At 40.0% G+C, this 17,717-nt stretch overlaps 1 protein-coding gene across 1 annotated transcript in view; it reads left to right on the top strand.

Moving 5' to 3' along the window:
- The window catches only part of impact (impact RWD domain protein), a 96,848-nt gene that overhangs the window by 33,640 nt on the left and 45,491 nt on the right, over positions 1–17,717 (top strand). Inside the window, exons 8-9 of the mRNA XM_034180465.1 lie at positions 4,868–4,941; positions 9,640–9,730. Of these exons, the coding sequence (XP_034036356.1) occupies positions 4,868–4,941; positions 9,640–9,730 (165 nt within the window). The remainder of the gene's footprint in view (positions 1–4,867; positions 4,942–9,639; positions 9,731–17,717) is intronic.

Raw genomic sequence — 17,717 nt, forward strand, 5'->3', positions numbered from 1 at the left:
TTAATGTGAGGTGTGTCGTGTGCTGGTGTTTACAGATAAATGTGCTTTTGTAAAATATGCCATTTTTTATTTGTAAAAAAAAAAAAAGGCATTTTTCAAAAAAAAAAAAAGCCATGTTGTAATTAGATAACCGTCTGATATAACTGGTGTCAAAATAAATAGAACACTGCCATTCACCCTATTGATGTATCCCATAATTCCTTGTGTGAATTCTCGCAAACCAGTTCTCCTTTGCCTGCAGAGGATAGAGTGGTTTCTTCTTAAAGCAGCTCTTCTCTGTTGTGCAGAGAGTAGAACTACACATCTGTTCACCTTTCTTTACCACGTTAACGGTCTAAAAATGATCAGACAAAAATTTATCGGACGATAATTAGTCTGATAATGGTTTTCAAAGTTATCTGAAAAGAATCCGATAATGAAAACTTTATCTTCGATAATTATTGGTTATCGGATTATCGGAACTGTGCCCACCACTGCTCATGAGACACACAATGTACTCGTCTACGTCTGCACAATACTTTACCTTTACCTTTACCTTCGCGAATGAAAGAAAAACAAACAAACAGTGGTTAGTTGGTTGGGTGGACAATGTGCATTTCCCTGATTTCAGTTATGGTGTAGTTCTGTTTGTCATGTGAAGAACATTGACTACTTGAAATTAAATTCCTTGATTTTGCTTTAATAATGATTTTGCATATACAAGTATTTATGGTATGTATTATTTGTTAGAAGCAGTTACGCTTCTGATTGTGCATGCAGCAGTATGTGAGATTATCACACCATTTGTTTGAAACTGGAGTTTCACATTTCATTTTCATCCACTGTATTCCTTTGTATAACACATTTCTTAATATAATGAGTTTACTGCTACCTATTCATCTTTGGACATATCTCCTTGAAGTATGCCAGCTGACAGTGATTACAAAATAATACAACTTATCATATTTTCCAGAGTATAAGGCACAGTACTACACAGTACTTACTACTTTGTGAAGTTCTGTGACTTATACTGCAGTGTGACTTATTTTCAGAAAAATCACGTGTTAGTAGTAATAATAATAATCATCATCATTATTTATGTAGGGCTTTCCTAGGAATCAACACACAAAATGAATGAAACTCCAATAATAACAGTAAACTTCAACAATCCTAAATCCTAAATTAAAGAACTAATTAAAAAATCAAATAGAGACATGATTTTTTTTAACTCCTCTTCTGACTTTATGCGTGAGCCACTGCAGACGCACACAGTCACAGAACTACATACATAAGGCGCATTATGTACGTTGTATAGGAAGATACATGTTACCCCTATATGCACAGATTACATTCAGCTATGTATTCAGTTTTGTGGATCATGATGTGTCCCAACATCACAAAATTTTTGAACATGTTCAAAATTTCTCCTATTGCTCAGAAAGCTCTGCAATGCTACTGTTACAGCAGTTTTCACACTACAGCATGTTCTGATTGGTAGCCGATTATTATTATTATTATTATTATTATTTAGTTGCAAAGGTGAACAAATAGGTGCTAGAAATCAACAATGAGAGATCTGTTGTCTTATGTTCTATTAATGAACCCAAAATTACAGACAGAGAGATAATGAGAGGTGTGTAACTTATTGGCAGAGCCGGGAGCAAACAAATCATGAAGTGCAATAACAGCATACAAAAGTAATTCCAAAAAGGCAGTTGCAAAACCGGAAGAACAGCTGAGCAGACTAACATGAAATGAGAACGTACCAGGCTACTACAGATAAAGCGTGAAGAAAAATACAGTACTAACTGAGAACGTGGGGAGCAAACAAAGGAGAATGAATCCACAACAAAAGACTAACAGGTGAAAACTTAAATTCCAGACAAACGTAATTATGACAGGTGCGGGGAATCGGCATGAACAGAAGATAGATGTGGAAAAGAACTAATACTAGGTAACTACATTGAACAGAATACTAACAATGCCAAAACAATGCAACAGACATCTAAAAGCTGAGTGCACAAAATAACACGTAACAATAACCAATCATAAATGAAGGAAAGGAGAAATCATATAACCACAAAGCAACATAGAACTTAGGAGTTAATAAAACGCAAGAGTGACAGAACTAACATAATGATATAAGGAGGTGATCAAAATACAAAGACTATAAAAACTAATAATGACCAAAACCAAAATCCAGAACTAAAGCAGAAACCAGTGTGGAACTCAAACTTGTGAAGGAGCGCAACAGGAAGACACAACAAGACTGACAGGTGAGGATGAAGGGGTGGAACATGGGGGACTCAAGGCGCTTCACACAAGCAAGGTCTAACCTTACCAACCCCCAGAGCAAGCACACAGGCAACAGTGGTAAGGGAAAAACTCTCTCTGAGGAAGAAACCTCAAGCAGATCAGACTCAAAGGGGTGACCCTCTGCTTGGGCCATACTTCTGACACCATTTACAAAATAAATCACAAAACGAACATACAGGAAATGTTGCCGGTGCACAGGACAGGAGGGTTTCAGAAACAGACACCACACCCATCACTGGATGGAGCCGCACCTCAAACAGAGAGAAAAAAAAAAACAGAATCAAGCATCAGCAAGACAACAAATACAGTATAATTTGTCAGTATTAAGCAACAAGAAGAACAAAAGAAATACTAAGGTGATGGCTGGCCACTGGCCCTAAGCTTCACTAAAAGACCCAGAATTTAGATAAAGTTGAGGCTACGGCCCACTCCGTTTCCTAATAAAATTAATTTAAAAGAGTAAAAAGCATAGCAACATGCTATGCCAGTATGCTAGCCATATGAAAGGGAAAATAAGTGCATCTTAAGTCTGGACTTGAAAGTCTCTACAGAATCTGACTGTTTTATTGACGCAGAGAGATCATTCCACAGAATAGGTGCATGATAAAAGACAGCTCTATGGCCCGCGGACATTTTATTCACCCTAGGGAAACAAAGTAGTCCTGCACCCTGAGAACGCAAAGCCCGGGCCGGTACATAGGGTTTAATTAGGTCACCTAAGTAGGGAGGTGCCACTCCGTGAATAATTTTATAGGTTAGTAGCAGAACCTTAAATCTGATCTCACAGGGACAGGAAGCCAGTGAAGAGACGGCAGAATGGTTGTAATGTGGTCAAACTTTCTGCTTCTTGTCAAAAGTCTTGCAGCAGCATTTTGAACCAATTGGAGACCCCTAATGCTGGACTGCGGTAAATCTGAAAATAGAACATTGCAGTAATCCATTCTAGAAGAGGCAAACGCATGAATCAGGGTCTCAGTATCAGTCATAGACAGGATGGGACACATCTTTGTTACATTTCACACGTGGAAGAAAGCAGTCCTAATAGGATTAATAAATGGAATAGTTTTTACTGTGTTGAATGCTTGGGTTGCAAAGTAAATTCCAAACATTGTCGACTTACATTGGATTCTGTGGCATGTGACATATGCTACCCTGTAATGTGATAATTGAGCATGACACATGGTGCAAACTTTTTCTTTTTAAAACCCTATTATCTCAACCAATAATTTGCATCACATTTTACAAAAATTGGAGCAACTTTAACTTTTGATCCCTGTACAAACTGAAACTGACTTTTGTCACCATTTTTGCTGTTTTTATCCCATAACTCCATAACGTTCAGTCATAGATAGCCAAACTATACCTTTTTGGAATATTTATGATCAGAAAAATAATGTGTTATACTTTTCAACATGATTGGAGCATCTTTTAATAATTGTATAGCGCTTAATTGGCATAATTGTAAAGCGCTTTGAGCGTCTGATGCAGATGGAAAAGCGCTATATAAATGCAGTCCATTTACCATTTTAAATTTTGACCCCTGTGTAATTCTTCATTGACCCCTACCTGGCCACCATATTGGATTTTCAAGTGGTCAGCACTTTTTGTTCAAACACTGATTTATGAAGAACCTTCATGCCAAATCTGATGCATGTATGACCAAGTAAATAATTCTTGTCAAAAGTCATACTTATCTTCTCCACTAACTGGGATCAGACAAGAACAAAAGAACCTATGAAAACCTATGAACCTATGAAACCTACGAAAATATCACTAAATGAACACATCCAGAAAATAATCATCCTTAAAGAAGTCACCAACAACCGAATACATACAGAACATAATCATACTTAAAAGTGCACAGATTGGGGGGGTGGGGTTCCACAACAAGATTTGCCAACTCAGTCTTATTTACGTTGCGTAACAGAAGCGAGTATGCCCCCTATCACTTAACTTTTAAATTATTCTAAATTGTATCATGTTAAAATTGAAAAGTGTAGTGTTTCCTCTTAGGAACAGTCATAAACAAATAAACACTTTAGAAAGACAACATTGAAAAGACACAACAGTGAACCGAGTGGCCACCAGACCTTGGCTTTGGAAATGAACGAAACTGCAAAAACAAGCTCATTTCTGGCAACATGTAACTACAAAAGCACACATATGCTGAGAGAGAAGGAAAAGCATCTGAAGGATTCAGAAGCTTCTGTGGATGTGATTGGAGAAATTAGGCATTGGGCAACTTCTGTCTTTTGCTTCAACAGCTGCAGTGTCATCATGACAGAGGCAAAAAAAAAAAAAAAAAATCACCTACAGTTTGTCAAAGCATGAATATTTATTTTAAAAAATCTTTCTAAATTTGATTTGTGCATTAGTCAGCATTTGTGTTAGATGTTTCTAGAGAGAGCATTAGTGTCCTTTGGACATGGCTTTTAAATGAGCTTTTTGAACACGTCACACTGGTTGGTGTTCAGTAATGAAAAGGATTCATAGATATGCTGCAATGGCATAGAGCTTGTAAACGTGAGTCAGAGTGCTGTCGGGATTAATTATGGTCTGTCTTGTGTTGCAGGTTAAAATGGTCTTGGAGAAGCTGTATGAAAACAAGAAGATTGCAAGTGCCACTCATAATATTTATGCCTACAGGTCAGCAGCATGTGATTTATTTCATATGTTATAGTTTTACTTTCATATGCAAAGTATGTCAAAGTAAGTACTTTCATCTTCTCCCTTTCTTCCACTTGGGGTCACCACACTAGATCCAGTTTGGCTCTGCATGTTTATTTGGCACAGTTTTTACACCTGATGCCCTTCGTGACACAACTCCTCATTTCATGGAGAGTGGGTAGGAGTGGCCTTGAGCCAGGAGTCTTCTGCTCTGGAATGAAACATGCTAGCTGTTTGGCCACCATGCTGCCATTGTGCAAAGGATTAATGCACTTTAGTTTATTTGTACAGTATCAAATCACAACCTAAGTCGCCCCAAGGAGCTCTACATGAGTAAGGTTTAAACCTTTACCCACCCTATATGCAAGCACATTGGTGACAGTGATAAAGAAAAACTCTCTGATGCGTTTTTCATTATTGGAAGACACCTCAAGCAGACCAGACTTGGGGGGGTTGAACATCTACTTTGGCCATATTAAGAAATAAAACAAAAAAATTATCAAAGTATGCAGTGACAGAAGTGTGGCAGCGAAGCAACCATATGCAGTCTAGTCTAAATATTAAAAGCCAAGTGGTCTCTGTGTACATGTATGCGTGCCCGTGTATGGCTTCCAACACAGACAAACTGACATTTGCTGTTTGGTATGCTTATGTATTTTGGGTCAAGGATGAATGACGCAAAATGGAATGTTGATAGGATTAATATTTTTGGAGAAGCTACGGATATTAGCTAGCAACAGTGAACAGTGGACGTTGATAATTACATTCTGGAGTCACACGCCATTCCAGCGGGGGGGCGGTAAATCATCTATATATTAAAAGCCAAGAGGCCTATGTGCGTGCGTGTGTGTGCACCTTCGAACACGGAAAAACTGGGGAGAGCTGACATTTGCCATTTGGTAAGCTTATGTATTTTTGGTCAAGGATGAGTGCCGCCAAAATGGAACGCTGATAGGACTAATATTTTGGGAGAAACTATGAATATTAGCTAACAACAGTGAACAATGAACGTTGATAATTACATTCTGAACTCACATGCCATTCCAGCAGGTAAATAATCTATATATTAAAAGCAAACTGGCCTCTGTGTGCGTGCGTGTGTACCTTAGAACACAGAGAAACTTGGGAGAGCTGAGATTTGCCGTTAGGTATGTTTATATATTTTAGGTCAAGGATCAACGCCACCAAAACGGAACATTGATAGGACTAGTATTTTTGGAGAAATTATGGATATTATGTAACAACAGTGAGCAATGAACGTTGATAATTACATTCTGGACTCACCTGTCATTCCAAATCATTATAGAAACTGCATAATTTATTACCACCCTTGAAAAATGTCAGCTACCTATTTTATAAACACTACCCAATCTAGAGCCCATGACCCTATAGGCAAGACACTAGTGTTCATAATGACAGATGGCCGAAAGGACAACCAGGAGGCAAAGACCAGAGGCTCAGCCAAACAATCACACTAGTAAATCAGGGATAACTCTGTGTAGGTTCTCAGTCATCCGTGCAAAGATCAGAAGATTCTTGACATTTAGTTGAGACAATTGGACTTCTTGTTTAATTCGGAACCATTTTGCCATTCATCTGTGTCCTCATCAGATTGTGATAATACTGGTGAGGGAGCACTAGGAATATACTCTTGCAGGGTGTGTTTCTCTGTTGTTAAGGTGCCTTGACACATGCACGCATTTAAGCCCCACACTTCCCCACAACTTGCTGTGACAGTGCCACCCGCTGTGTTCCCAGCTAGATGCTGCGCTGTGTGCTGCTGGATGCTGCGTATATAAAATCATTATTTTGTAGTGGATTAATCATATTATCTTAGAGCTTGGCTGATGAAAACACCTCTAATCGCTTCCGGAATCACAGAGGCCCGCTCCAGCTGCAGCTTTTCTCTCTCTCTCTCTCTCTCTCTCTCTCTCTCGTGTGCTTCATGAAGTGGACAACGGATTTGGAATAGTCTAAAAGGTAATTATTTATAATATTTATATTGTACATCCCCAATTCCAATGAAGTTGGGACGTTGTGTAAAATGTAAATAAAAACAGAATACAATGATTTGCAAATCCTCTTCAACCTATAATCAATTGATTACACCACAAAGACAAGATATTTAATATTTTCTCATGTTGTATTTTGCGCTTCATAATGTGCCACACATTTTTAATGGGTGATAGGTCTGGACTGCAGGCAGGCCAGTCTAGTACCCGCACTCTTTTACTACAAAGTCACGCTGTTGTAACACGTGCAGAATGTGGCTTGGCATTGTCTTGCTGAAATAAGCAGGGACGTCCCTGAAAAAGATGTTGCTTGGATGGCAGCGTGTGTTGCTCCAAAACCTGGATGTACCTTTCAGCATTGATGGTGCCATCACAGATGTGTAAGTTGCCCATGCCATGGGCCCTAACACACCCCCATACCATCACTGATGCTGGCTTTTGAACTTTGTGTTGGTAACAATCTGGATGGTCTTTTTCCTGTTTTGTCCGGAGGACACGACGTCCATGATTTCCAAAAACAATTTGAACTGTGGACTCATCAGACCACAGCACACTTTTCCAATTTGTGTCTGTCCATTTCAAATGAGCTCGGGCCCAGAGAAAGTGGTGGTGTTTCTGGATGTTGTTGATGTATGTCTTTCCCTTTGCATGGTAGAGTTTTAACTTGCACTTGTAGATGTAGCGACAAACTGTATTAACTGACGATGGTTTTCTGGTGTTCTTGAGCCCATGCAGTAAGATCCTTTACACAATGATGTCGGTTTTTAATGCAGTGCCGCCTGAGGGATCGAAGGTCATGGGCATTCAATGTTGGTTTTCGGCATTGCTGCTTACGTGTAGAAAGTTCTCCAGTTTCTCTGAATCTTCTGATTATATTATGGACTGTAGATGATGGAATCCCTAAATTCCTTGCAATTGAAGTTGAGAAACATTGTTCTTAAACTGTTGGACTATTTTTTCTTGCAGTTGTTCACAAAGTGGTGATCCTCGCCCTATCTTTGCTTGTGAATGGCTGAGACTTTTTGGGATGCTACCTTTATACCCAATCATGAGTGTCCTCAGTTCCCAAACACTTATTGAGTGTTGTTAGATGGAAAGGTGATGTAACACAGTGGTAAACATACCACTATCCCAGCTTTTTTTGAAACGTGTTACAGGCATCCATTTCAAAATGAGAAAATATTTGCACAAAAACAATAAAGTTTATCAGTTTGAACATTAAATATCTTGTCTTTGTGGTGTATTCAATTCAGTATAGGTTGAATAGGATTTGCAAATCATTGTATTCTGTTTTTATTTACATTTTACACAACGTCCCAACTTCATTGGAATTTGGGTTGTAATAGCTTGGTAAGACAGTTGCATGCTCATTCCTTCTTATGAGTATCTGTAAAATGATGTTTATGATAGATTTAACATCGTCATAATCGTTCAGATGTGCTGCACCATGATGCGGATCGCTGATGCAATGACTCACACTCACACTCAGTGTTTTTTAATTGTTTGTGCAATGTTCATGTGAAGTTCATATAATTAACGCATGACAGAGATTTTGAATATTTCTAATTTTCTTTGCACACTTGCACAGCCATGCACAGTTTACAATGGTTTGCAATGAGTTTACTCTGCTGCATGGCAGATTGTGTACCAGTGCATGGCTCAAACTTGTGCAAGTGTCAAGGCACCTTAAGCTTTAAACAGTTGTAAGAGTGAACAGTGGCTCCAGATTCACTGTAGGTCGGCAGAATCATTTCCATCCTCATAGGGTTGTTAGAGTTAATGTCCCTTTTTGGGGGAGGCATACTGTGGTTCTGATGTTTCTGGGATGCATGAAAGGACAACATTGTTAGTTGTGGATAGCTGATGTCTCAGACCTCTGCCACTGTTTAGGGAAGGCCTTTCCACAATATGTAGTGTTGTCTTTTCATCCCTGACATTTTTAGGGAAAATAAATATTATATTTTAAGTTTCTGAATCTGCACCAGTGACCGAAGGTGATGACTAGAAGTCTTTGGTATTGGCTAGAAGTCTCTGTCTGTTCCGAGGATCCTTGGGTACTGCTAGAATGACTTAGTCTCAAATGAGCAGTTACTTAGGGAAATTAAGATGAATATCACTTGCATTCTTTGCAATTTCTCTAATGTGTTGGTCAGGGGTCACTGTGGGTTCAAAGGTCACTCTGAATTTTTTACGATGATGAATGACATGTATCCAATGTTAATGTTAACTGATCAAACTGAAGTGTCACAAGACCAGTGAGCTGCATCTAAATCTTCCTAGAATTTCAAATTAAGAAATTACAGGCTATCCAGTCTTTGACTGAAGCCAGATAATCCCCTAAAATCATAATTAGAGGGATGTGAGTTATTGAGTGTCATTAGTAATGAATAATCCTGAATCAAAGCCCAACAGTCCAGTCTTGGCAGGATTCTACATGAGTTGAATGAGTGTGTGTTTGTTTTCTCACAAACCCATGTGTGTTGTGTGTTCGGTTTAATGAGGTGGACGTGGAGCTGCCCCCCCTGGTGGTCATTACTCACCAGGAGGAGATACTGACATTTAGACCACTTGAAAAACTTTTGCTAAACCGTGCCACTGTGTCATTTTGTGACGTCAAATGTCATATTGCTCTCCTCCTATTGCCAAGCTGTTGTGTCTGTTGCAGAATCTACTGTGAGGACAAGCACAGCTTCCTGCAGGACTGCGAGGATGACGGTGAGACAGCGGCAGGAGGGAGACTGCTCCATTTACTGCAGGTTATTATATCTTTAAAAGAATATTACACTTGACCCAGTAGATCAGCAGAGTGTAGTGGGAGGAGTGTTGTGTAAAAAGGAAAGCATGAACACAGAACTGATGAAATAGTTAGCGTACACCCACACACCATGCCATTGCTTCGAATTCATAATACAGTCATGCTGTTACATTTGTTACTGCATCCAGCTTTCATTTGGCTTCCACATCCTTAATTATTACTTGTTCAGAGCTATAATGTTAATTTTTCAGTCTGCATAATTTCACATCTGTTGTTTCTTCTCTGGGGACTGTCGGAGATAAAGAGTTTTTACCAATTCTTGCAGAATACATAAACCACATGTTGGAGTATTCCCCTACATTATACCATGTTTGTTGGATAGTTGGTACGATTGTGGGCAGAAGTTTGCACCCACCTTAGCTAAGAATTTTCAAACTCAATTTTCCCCTATGGCATGTATCCCATTTTATAAAACAAGTTAGTCAGATTCACAGGTAGTTTGAAAGTGACACAATGTTTATAGCGCTATCTCTGTACACCACCACAATAGACTTTATGTGACCTAATCAAGATGTGATTGTAGTGTCAACTTTCATCTTTAATATAAGGATTTTAACAGAATCAAGTCAAGTCAAGTCAAGTCTGGGAGCATGTGCTGGTGTAGCACTTTATCACATCTGTGACACCACTGAAAAGCATTGGGTCCTGGATGGCAACTTCCCAGACAGACAACCATTCCATTCCTACATGTCTATAATAATCATCTGCCTGCCTCACCCAGGTGAAACATGAGCATCCTTTTGACCTTCTCCAGCAACTGGCATCCTCAATACTCAGGCGCTTGCATGCTGGCTCTTGCACAGTGAAACACGCCACATGGCCAAAATATCGAAGCGGATGCTCGATCACAATACAAGTGGTACTCCTCATTTTAGTCTCTGTCCAAGTAATAACTCGTTTGATACAAAGTCATTCCAGCGGTACTCAAAGAACCAACGAAAAGAGCCAGTACGAAAGACATCATGTTGTCACCTTAGGTCACTGGTTAGCGTCCAAGTCTCACAACCTGTCAGGAATGGCGGACAGAAACGTCTGGACACAATTGCAGGACTCGACAACGTAGCTGTGGTTCGTAAAGGTGTTTATTGAAGGATTCAGTGGGATCCGGTACACAGCAAGGCAGTCCAAAACAAGCAGACAGATCAAAAACATCAGGCTTAAGGCGTGGTCAATACAAACAGGCAGGTGGTTGAAACACAACGTGGTAGCAGGACTTGGAGACATGGAACACAGGGTTGGAAGCGAAGGCACATACTTCAGTGTGACTTATATATTTTTTCTCTTTCCCTCTCTTCAAGAGGCATTTTTGACAGATGTGACTAGTACTTTGGAAAAAAATGCTATCTGATTATAGATTATATAGATTTTGGAATCAGTTGTACAGAGGTTATAGATGTTGTTCAAGCTATGATCAGTTGACAGTGTTTGAAGTGGCTGTGTTTTAAAAACCCTGCCTGATTAATGGCCCAAAGGTTCATATGGTGAGAAAATGCAAGTATATAATTATGCATATCAATTTTGGTGTAAATTGAACAAGTTGTTATTGTGCTGAAAGAAAAATATGAAGCAGATGAAGCCAATGGGGGATTAAAAAAAATGAAATTACTGCACACTGTGTTTATGACACAAAGTGCAATGGACACTACCATGGGGCAAAAATCGAGCAGTTAAGGGTGTTGTTTCATACACGATTATAATGGAGATATTTTTAATGGGGGGCCAGTGTTGCCAACTCCTCAGTAAGAAAAGTAGCTATTGGCTGTCCTAAAAGTCGCTAGAAGTTGCTAGATGACATCATCATCTAAATGGCATATTATTTGCATAGTATGACGACATAACAGATGCCGTAGGAAAAAAAAACCTTGTGGGAGAGAAAATTATTTGGTAAATTCCCTATTCATAAATGCAGAGTATTGAAAAAGAATTTACACGGACTGAATATGAACAATATATAATTAGTATTAAGCTCATAGATTCTCCCAAATGTCCTAAAACTGTCACGCTCTATAAGAGAATTAATGTTAAAGAATCCCTTTATTTTTGTTATTGTACAATTTATTTTTTCTGTCTCTTTCTATTTAATTAAATTTAATCTATTTATTCTGTGAATGTTATTGTGGCCTTGTCCTTTGTTCATTTACTATTAATATATTTGTTGAAATAAAGTTTTGAGAAAAAAACATGAAAGAAACAAAAAAGTGAGTGAAAACACCTTAATAATATTTAGAGCCACAAATATACTTGATTGTTGCTTTATTTATTTTGCCATTAAAATTGGCTATCACTTCTTAAAACAAAATAACTTCTCAAGTCGCAGAGCAGCAAACACGATGAAGGCTGACTGAGTCCGAGTCAGGTTTGCCATTCAATGTGGGAACAGCCCAAAGAGGTTAACAGCCTTGGAGCGGAGGCATCACGCATAGGTGTTTGAACGTGGAGAATTGTAGCTATCCCTCCGCTCAGTGCTTTGCAATAGGGCTCTGTGGCTTTGCAGCTGCAGCGGAGGTGGGGAGGCCCACTGCTTCTTGATGAGAACAGAGACTACATCAACATGTGCTTTTACTTTTGAGCCACCAAACAGCAGAAAAGTCTCCATTGATGCCAGGAAAAGTAGCTAGGTTTGTCGCTAGTCACTTTTGACAAAATAAGTCGTCAAGAGGGTTTTGAAAGTCGCCAGATTTAGCGATAAACACTGTGGGGGGCTGGGAGTTCTGCTGTAAGTGAACCCCATATTTGTAAATCCATGTTGCACCCCTGCAGATATACAAGTGAAAATAAACAGTAATGACTTTTCAAACCCTGCTAAAAACAGACATTTTCCACCAAAATATTTTTCTAAAAGTAATTCATCAAAAGACCGAATCACATTCACCTGTCTGCTCTGCTGTCATCCAGGTCAGTGACACTGAAGATGAAAACGGCAGAGCCAAGCATTTGTTGATCCAGTGATGGCGTTCTAGTGATTCAGTACCGCCACCAGTCAGCACCATGTTGCTCACCTTTCTATAATGTGTAAATGTTCTTTTGGTCTGTAAGATATTTGATCCCGTGACAGAAACTTTACACAGTTACAAATTTACGATATCAAAGAGACACTTGTCAGTGTCTTGTGTCAGATGGCAAAATGACTCACACATACACCCACGTCACATTAAAATGTGCGGTTGTCCACGAACATTTTCCCCTTTGGTATTGAATGAAAGACAGTGAAAGAGTTCAAACAGAACAAATGTTTGCTGTCATCAGAGCCAAGCAGTGAATCTTCAACATTCTGTTGTGGTCTTTTGCCAGCAGGCGCTGAATTCAATGGAAGAGCCACTGTAGATGAGATTCATTAAATAAATCCACTTTCACCCTCATTCATAAGATGACCACAGCAGTGTTGTGTAATCCTCCTATGGGAAAGAGCAGACAGGTGAATGTGAATTTGATTTGCTCTTTTGATGAATTACTTTTAGAAAAATATTTTGGTGGAAAATGTGTGTTTGGAGCAGCGTTTACTGGCTTGTTTCACTCATACTGGTGGTGATGAAGTGTTTTGAAAAGCTGGTTAGAAGTCACATCATGTTATTCACAACCCCCACTCAAGACCCATACCAATTCACTTACAAGGCCAACAGGTCAACAGAGGATACCGTGACTGCTGCCATCCACACCACGCTGATTCACCTGGAGCAACAGGGTAAGTAAGTATACCAATCTTCTCTTCATTGATTATAGTTCAGCATTCAACACCATCCTCCCCCATGACCTCACGAGGAAACTGCTAAACATCAGTCTAAATCATTCCACGTCTTTGGATTAAGGACTTTCTGTCAGATCGGTAACAGAGAGTCATGATGGGGCCCCCCACATACGAGGTCTGTGAGAAAAGTATCGTACCTTTTTATTTTTTTCAAAAACTATATGGATTTGATTCATATGTTTTTATGTCAGCCAAGCTTGAACCTCCGTGCGCATGCGTGAGTTTTTCCACACCTGTCGGTTGCGTCATTCACCTGTGGGCAGGCTTTGAGTGAGCACTGGTCCACCCCTTTCGTCGTTGTTTCATTGCGAGGAAATGGCGGAATGATTTGGGCTTTTTTTCCATCAGAATTTTTTCAGAAACTGTTAGAGACAGGCAGCTGGAAACCATTCGAAAAATATATCTGGCTTTCGGTGAAAATTTTACGGGCTTCACAGAGAATAAGGAGTGTTACTACAGCTTTAAGGACGGCCCACAATGGCGCTCGGCGCGCCGCGCTCCGAGCCACCATCGAGAGGCAGAAACCACCACATCATTTCTAAACGGATCGCTGTGTGGAGCCAGGACCGTTGTGTGTAATTTCTCTGGTTATCACAAGAGCTGGACATCAGCCATTTTCCGGCAGATTTGTCCAGCTCTCCACAATTTCTCTTATACTCAGTCGACTGGTAAGCACTGAAAGCCGAGATAGGCATGTCCCAACTTGTCCCCTGGCACTCCGAAACGGAGGTGTTCCTTTGTCTCGCTCCATCAGCGAATTGGTCGTGACGCGCGAAGCGTCCGCGCGGCTTTCCATGACAAAATCTCTTGTTAAAAGTGAAATCTGCTGAAAAATGGCTGATGTCCAGCTCTTGTGATAACCAGAGAAATTGCGCACAATGGTCCTGGCTCCACACAGCGATCTGTTTAGAAATGATGTGGTGGTTTCTGCCTCTCGATGGCGGCTCGGAGCGCGGCGCGCCGTGCGCCATTGTGGGTCGTCCTTAAAGCTGTAGTAACACTCCTTATTCTCTGTGAAGCCCGTAAAATTTTCACCGAAAGCCAGATAAATTTTTCGAATGGTTTCCAGCTGCCTGTCTCTAACAGTTTCTGAAAAAATTCTGATGGGAAAAAAAGCCCAAATCATTCCGCCATTTCCTTGCAATGAAACGACGAGAGGGGTGGAGCAGTACTCACTCAAAGCCTGCCCAAAGGCGAATGACGCAACCGACAGGCGTGGAAAAACTCACGCATGGGCACGAAGGTTCAAGCTTGGCTGACATAAAAACATATTCAAGGATTCAAAAGAATTTTATTGTCATATGCACAAAGGAACATGTTCCCTGCACAATGAATTGTGTCTACTGCATTTAACCCATCCTAATTGCCAGTTAGGAGCAGCAGTTGCCATAAGGCGCCCGGGGACCAGCTATAGATGTACATCCCTGCTTTAGGTCACAGCAGGGCTGAGCAAACCATGACCGACCCAAAGACAAACAACACACACGTAACAGACATAAGCTGGCCAGAGAGAAAACTGACCAACCTTTAGTCAAAAAGTGATTGACCCTGTCAGCCAATCAGAATCGACTACGTCACTAAGCCCTGCCCCCCTTATGACGTCACAGCCAATCAGAATCGATGACGTCACTATGTCCCGCCCCTAACCCCTCCCCTAACCCCACCCCTTATGACATCACAGCCAATCATAATCGATGATGTCACTATGCCCTGCCCCTAAGCCCCGCCCCTAGTCCCGCCTCCAAGCCCCGCCCCTTATGACGTCACATCCAATCAGAGTCGATGACGTCAGTATGTCCCGCCCCTAAGCCCCGCCCCTGGCTCCTCCCCTGGTCCCGCCCCTGGCTCCTCCCCTAGCCCCACCCCAAGCTCCTCCCCTAACCCTGCCCCAAGCACCGCCTCCAAGCCCCACCTCCCCTCCCACCCGGGTCTAATATTTTAATGTCATTTTATTTCATGAATTAAAGAATGATTAAAAATACCTAGATCTTTTTAATGTATTAAAGAATTAACTAATTCTGAAATAATTAAACATAAATCAGTGTCTATTATTTAATACCCCTTTAATATTTTTAATTCTTAAATTAAAGCGCCTCCTTTTATGGTTTTTAATGCCTCAATTAAAGAAGGAATAAAAAATACCGTATCTTACGCATAATTATGGGAGGTTTTCTTCAATTTAGTGATTAAACACGAATATTTTAATACGCCTTTAATATTTCTTAATTCTTGAATTATCGCGTTTCCTTTTCTGTTTTTTTAATTCGTAAATTAAAGAAGGGAAACAAATAGCCGTCTCTCTCGGGTGTAAGTCTTTGCAGCAAGACGGTCAAATACCCACGCATAGAGCCGCTCGCGGAAACATGACCCCACAGCTGTAATACCTGTTGCAGACGCTAGCTGTGTCTGTGTGTGCGTGCGTGCGTGTGTGCTTGCGTGTGTGCTCGCGTGTGTGTGCGTGTGTGTGTGTGGCAGGACACCTGCTGAGCGGAGATGCTGCCCCGAGGTGATGAACCCGGACAATCAACAAAGCTCCTTCTCACTCACGCCAGATGCAGTTTCTATTAAGATATTACCCAGTCGATCAGGGACTGCGGGACACCCGCTGATCGGAGATGCCGCCCCGAGGTGATGAAGGCGGAAAAAAACAAAGTTTCTTCTCCGTCACTCCCGGCAGGGTGGCTGGGTGTCAGGCCAGATGGTATTTTTAGAGCAAAAGGTGCCAGTAAGTGTTTTTCACAAAAAACCTCGTTTGAAAAACAATTTACCCTTTTCAACAATATTATAGGAAAGAACACAGGCCGTATAAGGTTTAGAATATGTGCTTTATTACATTCATTAAAGTCACACACAGAGAAAAAAGTATACGTTCATGTTAAACACAGCATACGTGAAGGAAAACATTAAGAAAAAGTACTTGTTCCAGTTACCTGAAGAAAAAAGCAATTGTTCATGTTTATTAAACACAGCATACGTTAAGAAAAAAGTATTTGGTCCACTTACATGAAGAAAAAAGCATATACATTCATGTTTATTAAACACAGCATACATTAAGAAAAAAGGTACTTGTTCCAGTTACCTGAAGAAAAAAGCATATGTTCATGGTTATTAAACACAAATTTGGTCCACTTACATGAAGAAAAAAGCATACGTCCATGTTTATTAAAGGGTAACCATCAGGCTGTCGCGGTAAATTAGCTGATAGATGATTATTATGTCTCCAGCTGCGTATAATAAACTCAAGTCTGCTCAAAGCCACTTTTTTAAGGCAACAAGTTCGCATATTTTTTTTGTAAAGTCAACTTATTATATTTTACACATTTTGGGATTCAAACATCAAATCCTTATCTCAACACTTCACGGTAACGTTCACATGCCAACGGCTTGGATGTTAAGTCCTAAATCTAAACATGTTCTTTGCTCACTTGTATCGCTGCAAGTTCCTGCTTTACCATCTCATTCTGACCAAGAAACATCTGAAGTGGGTCAAAAAAATAACTGAAACTGTTCTTGAAAGCAGCTTTCTCCTGGTTAGTTTTTAATACACCCTGAAGACATCAAGATTCTCCGATCACATTTCTTGGGAGACTTTCCAAAAGGGAGACATCTATTGTTTTAATATGAAAATCAGCCGTCAGCATTTTATGTCAAGTGTTCCCTGAAAATCACAGATAACTGAATGACGGAGAACTGAAGCAACAACTTTGAAGTTTCAAATAAAACAGGGTTCATCAGCATTTTCTGGTTTATCAGAATCTGAATCAGAACAGCTTTTAATGGCCAAGTATCCACAGAATACATGGAATTTGACTTTGGTTTGAGCCGCACTCTCTCTGTACACTGTAAATGCATGCTAACATACAAACTAATTAAGTTAACCAGACTTAGTTTTCAAGCTGTAGCTTCAAGAAAATTAAGTTGACCTGAATATGATGAATGAACAAAACTATTTTGAGAATTAAGCCGTCACTTGCTGGATGCTCACAGTAAATACATTACTGTAATTTAATTTTTTCAGTACAGCAAAATAAACAAGTTACTGTAATCTAGATTTAATTTTTTCAGTACAGCAAAATAAACAAGTTACTGTAATCTAGATTTTAAGTTTATTTGAGTACTGCACACTCGCAATAATTAAGGTAATCAAATCTGCTTCAAGACAACATAAATTACTTTGTAAGGG

The sequence above is a fragment of the Thalassophryne amazonica genome, chromosome 10 (assembly GCF_902500255.1).
Source record: "Thalassophryne amazonica chromosome 10, fThaAma1.1, whole genome shotgun sequence".
Taxonomy (NCBI): Eukaryota; Metazoa; Chordata; class Actinopteri; order Batrachoidiformes; family Batrachoididae; genus Thalassophryne; species Thalassophryne amazonica.